Source organism: Eulemur rufifrons, chromosome 7 (assembly GCF_041146395.1).
Source record: "Eulemur rufifrons isolate Redbay chromosome 7, OSU_ERuf_1, whole genome shotgun sequence".
In the NCBI taxonomy this organism is placed as follows: domain Eukaryota; kingdom Metazoa; phylum Chordata; class Mammalia; order Primates; family Lemuridae; genus Eulemur; species Eulemur rufifrons.
In genome coordinates this window covers 4,588,945-4,597,252 of record NC_090989.1, presented here as the reverse complement: position 1 = coordinate 4,597,252, position 8,308 = coordinate 4,588,945, and the positions used below count along the sequence as shown (strand labels likewise).

Sequence of the window (8,308 nt, the reverse complement as noted above, 5' to 3'; positions counted from 1 at the left end):
AGAAGCAAGAAGGGATGATTTGATAGCATCCATCCAGCCGTAGGTGGCTGGTGTCCTCTTGTAAAGCCAGGGAGGTGTGGGATAGATAAAGAGGAAAGATGCCCTTGATCCAGTCTGCAAGCTGAAGAGCAAGAATCAGATCTGATTTAGCCTTTTCCTCCCCGCTGTTGACAGAGTGCCTGATACATAGGACTTGTTATATATTGAAAATGACTTAAGACACAGATGAAAGACAGCATTAATGGCCACTTCTCAACGAAGGTCTGACCCTTTCAGGAGGTCCCTCAGCTCAAAACTATTTTCATGATAGTACTAAAATGTTATATGTCTTTTTCACTCTCATTCTCTCATGAGTGGTGGGTAGAATTTTCCAGAGGCTTCAGGACGTGTGATGACCTAACACACTTCAGAAGCAGATAGGATGCCCAGCTGTCTTCTATTAAGCCAGACATTAAAAGAGATTTGCACAAATGCAAAATAATGTCCGTCTTCTCACTAATTTTTCTGAAAAATATTGTGTTGCTGTGTAATCAGTTTGTGATAGTTATTTTTAAATGAATTTTACATATTGATAACATTTCTCAGTTTTAATTCATAATTTGGTAAATACTGATAGCTATGATCCACATAAACAAAAGCTCTTTGGGGTCCTCAATAATCTTTAAGAGTGTGAAGGGCTCCTGAGGCCAGAAAGGTTGAGAATTGCAGGTGTCAGAGGAGCATGGAGCTGGCAGTGACAGCCAATGAGCGTCGGGGTACATCAGGCGCAGACTCTTTCTGGCTGAGAGCCACATGTTCCTGCAAGGGTCCTTGGTTAGTCCCTGGGGCTGGAGGTGAGATCCCTGCTCACCTTCCACTGTCCAGGGACAGGCTCAGTGATGAGGTTTGCTCTTTCCAAGGAGTGAGGGGCCATGTAACTGAAGGGCTTTTGTCTTCCTGAGTGGCCCACAGGAGCCTGTGGCTGAAAAGGAAGGTGCTCACAGAGGCTGTAAGGAGAAGAGGACAGATCGGGGAGGAGGAGGCAGCTACCATGCAGTGAGGGAGAGCAGGCTGGTGTGCGGAGGACATCCAGTGCTGTCAGGCAGTGTGGAGCTCCCTTTCTTCTCCCCCTCCTCTGCTTTGCTCACCAATACTACAGGAACGGGTTCTGTCTCGGGGAAGAGCTTCAAGGTTGATAGGAGGGGAAACCGATGCTCTCCCCTGAGAGGGCTGCCACATACCATTTCAATTTAAACACCTGGAAGGTAAAATTATTGTTTCCCAAATCCAGCCAGCACCATCGTCCTGAGTAGGGATCAAGAACTCCAAGGCCATTCATAAAAATAGAGACAGCCAAGGCAACAGTCACCAAGTGCTGTCACTTCGTCTTGCGTTATGTTCTGACAAGACAGCTCTGTCATCCACTAGAACCGCATGCACCACTCTGTTTACATCTTCATGCATCCATTTACCTCCAAACCTAAACCATCCCTCTTAGAATGACAAGCTCGGGAATACTCACCCTGGATGCAGTGAGGAGTTTCAAGTACAAACTTTAATTAGGCTTGATATTTTAAAAGTTTCTCTTGTGGTTTTTAATTAATAAAGAGAGCAAATGTCTCTAATATTGAATTTATACAACACGCAGCCCCTATATCAATGTCCTTAGTAAATTTCCTGTGCTTTTTGCAAGGGTTATATTCTTCTGAGAACTCTCTGAATGTCTTTTTGAACCCTCAAGCCTGGACACCAAGGAGTATAAATAATCATTTTTTAAAAATTACACGCCCTCTACAACCTTGATTTTAAAATGTGCATATATGAATGTAATAGCTCAGGAATAACTATGCAGATTTATGGAGAATATCAAGTTAGGTTATACCACGGGGCCCAACTAGGCTTTTCTTTGTGTGGCTGAGGATTTGTTAAACTTAAGACGTAGTTTGGAGAAAACGTGATTTATAGTTAAAGTCGTCTAAAAATCAATATAGCTGAAGATCTCTGACATAAGGGTCCCTTGCAGAGCTAGATGTGATTCTAAAACTGGGAACACAGGAATAAAAATCAAATCTCGAGTTGAAGTAGCTGGAAATTGCAGAGAGGAGGGAAGCTTGGCTTTAACTCCCCACGGTTCCAAGATGGGCTTGTTTGTTTTTTTAAACAACCAACATAATTCAGCTGGAGGAGGTAGAAAGATGTTTCTATTCCTTGTTTTAGTGGAAATCGATGGACTTTAGCTTGTGTAATTGTCCCCTCTGCGCTTAATACGTAAAATATAATAAAAATATCCCTCATTGCTTGCGTTACTGAACACGTTTCTGCGTCTTGGTGTCTAGGGCTAAACAAGTATTAATTAGATGGTCGGGAGGACTGGCTGGGGAGGGAGGCCCTCAGGAAAGCAGGCAGCCCTGGCGGCCTGATTCGGGACGGTGACAGCAACTTACCAGGTGGACCTAGGGACCCCTGGGGGAGGTGAGCGAGCAGCTCCCAGCAGCTTCTCATCTGCAGCGCGGGCAGGCGAGGGCGGGGAGAAGCCCAGGTTCACAGCCGGCCGCGGCGCCACCTGCCCCGCGGGGGACGGAGGGGGCGAGGGGAGAACCGAGGGTCTGGCGGGCAGCAGGCAGCGGCCAAGCCCCCCACTTCCCCCAGGATTTTTAGGGGAAATTCTCCAACGCTCTCGCGTCCTCGCCTCCCCCGCTTAGCCCTTGTCCCTCCCCGCCCCCACTCAGACCTCTTGTAATCACTCGGGGCCCCGGTGGGGACGAGGAAGGGGGCGGGCAGGAATGGGGGGCAGCGCCGGGGCAATGGCTTGGTGAGCAGCCAGTCCTCGACGCGAAGAGAGGCAGACGATGCTCTTGGCGAGGGGAGGCGCAGGCTCGGAGACTCGCTGTGAGGCTCGCGGCTTTTGGGGGACTCTCTTCCCTCCTCCTTGACCCCCGAGTCACCCCCGACAGCTCCTGCCCCTGCGGGACGAGGGGACACCCGCGGGCCCTCTCGCGCGCGAAGCCAGGGGTCCAGTTCAGGCCCTCGCTGCCCCTTTAAGGGTTCCCGAAACTTTCCCCCCTGGTAGCAGATGAGCCTCGTCATATCCGTTGGCCGTGGCCGCCGGGCGCCTTCCGAGGAAATTCGGGACTTGAGTTTCCCGGGGAAGAGGCGCTGCCCGGCACGGCGGGGGTGGGCAGGGAGGACGCGGGGGACCCGGGCGGCCCGCCCCCGGCTCTGACCTTGGCCGCGGGGGGTTGGGGGGAGGGGCCGGTTCCCTGCGGGGCAGCCGCCGCCCGCCAGAGGGGGCAGCGGCAGAACTTGCCCAACTTGGCGGCGCGCACCGGGCGGCTCCGGAGCCTCCGCCCCCGCCCCACCTCCCGAGCCTCCTCCCCTGGGTCCTCCTCCCGCCGCGCCGCCGCGGGTCCCGGTGCGCGCCAGCCTGCCCCGCAGCCCGCAGCCCGCAGCCCGCGCGCCGGCCGAGTCGCTAAGCCGCCGCCGCACGGGACGGGCCGGGCCGGGCGCGCCCCTGGGGCCCCGCCGTGGGCATGGGCGCGCTGCCCCGGGCGCTGCTGCTGCCGCTGCTGGCCCAGTGGCTTCTGCGCGCCGCCCCGGCGCCCGCCGCCGCGCCCTTCACGCTGCCCCTCCGGGTGGCTGGAGCCGCGAGCCGCGGGGCTTCGCTCACCCCCGGGCCCGGGACCCCCGCCGCGCCCCGCGCGGACGGCCTGGCTCTCGCCCTGGAGCCCGCTGGGGGCGCCGCCAACTTCTTGGCCATGGTGGACAACCTGCAGGGAGACTCCGGCCGCGGCTACTACCTGGAGATGCTGATCGGGACCCCTCCGCAGAAGGTAGGTCGGTGGGCGCCCTCCGCCCTCCCAGACCCGCCGCCCTGCGTCCTCCCGGCTGCAGCCGTGGGCTTTTCGAGGGGCTCGTTGGGGGAAAGCCCAGAGATGCCTCCGCGTGGCTTAGTGTCGCCCCAAAGCAGCAGCTGTCCCCGGAGAGAAGATCGGGGAACGCAGGGACCCAGTGGGCCGGGGAGCCGGGGCGCTGGCGCTCGGGACGCGGCGGCTGACAGCCCCTTCCCCGGGGCGCAGCTGGGGGTGTGCGCAAGTGTTTCAGAACTTGTCCGCTTCCCCTTCCGCGCGGCCGGGCAGCCAGAGGAGACCTGTAACTTGCTTCTAACGTGACTTCCTTTTTGTGAGCGAAACCTCCTTCCAGCCGCAGACGGTGCCGTGGGCCTTGGGCGAGAAGCTATTACTGGGGGAAATCACCTTGTATTAATATCCTGCCTTTCCCCCCAGTGCTGTCTCATTGCTAAAGAGGCTTGTGGCCGGCTTCCAAGGGCGCAGTAGCCTTTAAGGGAGATTTATGCTTGAGCTCAGCTAAAAGCAACCCGGTTCTGAAGTGGCCAGCTCGCTCCCGTGGAGGGAGCAGGGCTTGCTCTGCGCCTGCATTCCTTGTCTGAGTTGGTGTGCCAGCTCCTCGCCGCTGGTCCAGCCGCCCTGCCCTCCGCACCGAGCGCTGCATCCACGCGCGTGTATGAGAAAGCGTGAAATGCAGTCCAGCAACCGAGAAAAACGCGCTGAGCTAGGTGTCCGGGGACCGAGTGTCTCCTGACGACAAAACAAAAATAAAATCAAACAGCTTTCTTTTTCGCTTTCTCTTTCTCTGATGTTCACTTATTAACACTTTTTGTAGTGAGAAACAGATGTTCCCAGGCATGTTAATCTTTAAAAAACAAAAACAGAAGTTGATTCGACCCCCTTCCTCCTTGAAACTACCTTGAAACTAAGTGGGATTTGAAGTCAAGGCGTCTCATCAACTGAATACACTGTCTGAAGATACTTTATTTTTATTTTTAACATTGTCATTTGGGTTTTAATTCAGCTATGATTCCCCCATAAATAGAACATACTCATGACTTTTGTATAATTCTAATTAAATTATTCAAGACTTTAAGAGGAAAGACATGCCATGCTAATTCTTTTAAAAAAGGAAACTGCTGAATAACTTCTGTAGTTGTTTAATTAGTTAAAAAAAAAAACCTTCAAAAGCATATTCTGCTCTCAACTTTGATTCTAGTTGCCTTTCATCTAAGTGGTGGGAAGCCACGTGAGTGGTCTTTGCCGCTTCCCAGGGTGGATGGTGGGAGGGAGGGAATGGGAATCAGTCAGCTGAGGGAGCTTAACTCAAGATGCTGGTCTTGGTCAGGCCACCACGTGAAAACATGTGCCTCGTGGTGAGAACCTTATAAACGTCACAGACTATTGAGGAAGAACCTCTTTTGCGGCCTACAGATAATCTTTTGGAACAGGCCCCGAATGACTCCCCATTTGAGATGTGTGCCTTCATTGAAAATAAGCTCATGCTGGTTGTAGAGTGGAAGAGAATTCTCGCTACTAAAAGTAGATTTTGGCAGTTGGAGGGCTGTGAAGCCCCGAGGCCCTCCCTCCAGAGGCAAGGGGAAAAGGAAAGAACTTCAGGAAGAACTAAAAAAATATGTCTTGGGCTCTCAGAAAAAAAAAAAAAAAAGCTTTCATAAATAATAGCTTGCCTTTGTTAATTAATTCAGTGACCTTTACCTGAAAATGATGCTTAATTAATCTAATTAACAGGTGAGTATTGAGTGCCTGTGCTCGTACCTTTACCATAACCAAGGAAGTGGTTTGTTGAAGATTATTTCTCAAACATTTGCATGTTTCCAGGGAGGGCTGCTTTTACAAAAGCAGATTTAACTTTTACATGTGATGGAGAATGAAATATTCTGTAGCTCCTTCCTGGCTTGACTTAGCGATAAGCTGCTTTATAGCAAAATCCATGTGTACCGTCTTTCCAAATGCCTACCATAAACTCAGGCTCCAGTGACTAGCGCATTAGGATTCACTTCTTGCCTGTCTCGTCCTGAAATGTCTCTGACCACCAGCAGGGTGTTGGCAGCAGGCTAGAAGGGGCAGCAGTGAGGTGACTTCTGAACCTGGAGTGAGTTTTCCTGCTCTATTAATGGCCAGGAGTCATGCATTTATTCTCTGCTGATTCTCTGAAGCCTAAAATAAAAATTGCTTAGGTGGAGAGAAAAATGGAATTGTAAATTCAAGCAATAAATAACTAAGAATTTTTCAAGAATTAAGGAATAGTCATAGACCTATCTGAGACCACTGTGCGTGACAAGCATTGTGCTGTGGGCTTTCCCCAGGAATCCCCACAACCACTTCCTACCCCTCCTAGTTTTTAAATGCATTGGGGGATGGGAAAACAGAAGCATGGAGAGGTTGAATGACTTGCCAGGGCAACAGGGCAAGAAGGAGGGAGAGCCAGGAATGGGACCCAGGGGGCTGGATTCCAGAACCCGAGTTCTGAACCACCAGGGAGATAATGACTCTCTTACCCTCAAACCTTCTGATCTCTTTTCTTTGGTTTTGGCCTCAAACTACACTTTCCAGCCCAAGATCCCTAAACCTTATTATACCCTCAAGTGTTAGGAACTTAATGTAAGTACAACTAGGCCCTCCTAAGCTGCCCCCCATCTCCTCCTGCCTTTGCTGCTGCTTAATGAACAACATAAAAAAATCCCTGGATCCAGGTGTGCACGGGAGGGGACTCGAGAAAGGACGTTCGGCAGGAACAAGAGCCCTACAGATCCCCGTCTCCTATGGGAAAGCCGACCGTTGGATGTGCACTTGTTCCCCACATGCTTTCATCAGGAGCTGGGGGGCCATTGTTCTGCCCGACTACTCTGCCCAGAGCCTGAGCAGAGCCGCAGGACCATGCGCTGGTGGGCAGGGCCGCGTTGGCATGGAGATGAGCCCTGGGCTTGTGCACTGATCCCATTATGTGACTTCTTTCGAACAGTAGAGAACCAGCATCTGCTTGAACCATGCAATTTGGTCTTGTTAATAATAATAACGGTCTCCTAAAGTGATTATAATTACAGCAATTTCCATTATTAAAAAAGACTTTCATGCTAACGTAATAAATCTAACTGAAGATAGGAAAAGCTCTTCAGCTATATACCTTGCCGTGGCTTCAAAAGGGCTTTTGGGGTTTCTGATGAAAGATTTCCTGTCATCTCCACTAATATGGATAACACAGGCAGGGAAACCTTGTTCATATCTGAACATTCGAATGTAAAGAGCTGACAAATTATTTTGGTGATTCACATTTTAATTGTGATGCATTTAATCGTGACACATTGATTACCAGCCTCTTAGTGCACAACTATTTGGAAGACTTTGGATTGAAAGGGTGCCGAGTGTATGCAATTTGAGAGTGTGCATTCTTCAGAATAAGCCATCTGGGGTCCCCAAATTATATTAAGCCAACTGTAGGTGAGGCTGGAAAAGGGAAGGCCTTGGCCAGCAAGAAGAAATTTGCTGGAACCACCTGAGATGGTAAACTATTAAGAACAATGGAAAAAGAAATGATTACTGAGGTTGAAAGAACAGGAAAGTCAAAGCCAGTTTGCCGCCAGCTCCTCTGAGTGAGAAGTGAAAAGCTCCTGGCCCTTGGAGAAGGAATCCGTCAAAGGCTCGATTACAGAGGACGGGAAGGCAGCTAGGAACTGGCTCTAGACAATAGGAGAGACCTGTGGAATAGTTAACCACCGATTAATAACCAACCCTTATTTCTTGCTTGTTGGGTGTTGGGCATCATGCTGAGCCTTTTGCACGGCTCACCTCTTTCTATCCTCCCACCTCCTGTGAGGTGCGCGCAGTGACTTGACGTAATTTTCAGATGGGGAAACTGAGGCTCAGAGAGGCGGAGTAATTTGTGCAAGGCCACACTGGTGAGGGCTGAGCGGGGATGTCAGTCCGGGTCTGCCCAGTTCTGAAGTCTGCAGGCTTCACTGCTCCAGATGTGCCACTGTTTTAGTTACAGTAACTTTTTTTCAGAAGAACCATCTTTTGGTGCTCGTGGGCATGATTTGGTACGTGGGAGGCAGCCTGCGCTGATCACGGGTCCTGCACACTGCAGTGTGTCACCCGTGACCACGGGCAAGTGATTGAGATCTCTGAGCTTCTCTTTCCTCAACGACTGATAATCTTCTAAGCTCTCTGGGTTTCATTGGGCCACTGTAACAAATTACCACGAACGGGGGGCTTAGAACAAGTAGAAATTTATCGTCTCACAGTCCTGCAGGCCAGAAGGCCAAGGTGTCAGCAGAACCCGTCTCCCTCTGCAGGCTCCCAGGGGACAACGCCTCCTCGCCTGCCTCCTAGCTGCTGTGCTGCCAGCGTTCCTTGGGGTTCCTTGGCTAGCGGCTGCACCACTCCAATCTCTGCCTCCATTTTCGAATGATATTCTCCACTCTGTGTGCATCTCTGTGGCCAAATTCCTCTCTTCTTGTAAG

At 51.3% G+C, this 8,308-nt stretch overlaps 1 protein-coding gene across 2 annotated transcripts in view; it reads left to right on the top strand.

Annotated features, from left to right (window-relative positions):
* The first annotated feature begins 3,491 nt into the window (after positions 1-3,491).
* The window catches only part of BACE2 (beta-secretase 2), an 83,722-nt gene continuing 78,905 nt past the window's right edge, over positions 3,492-8,308 (top strand). For both annotated transcript variants that reach the window (XM_069474940.1, XM_069474939.1), the window contains exon 1: positions 3,492-3,809. In XM_069474940.1, coding sequence (XP_069331041.1) covers positions 3,510-3,809 — 300 coding nt within the window. In that variant the 5' untranslated portion in view covers positions 3,492-3,509. The remainder of the gene's footprint in view (positions 3,810-8,308) is intronic.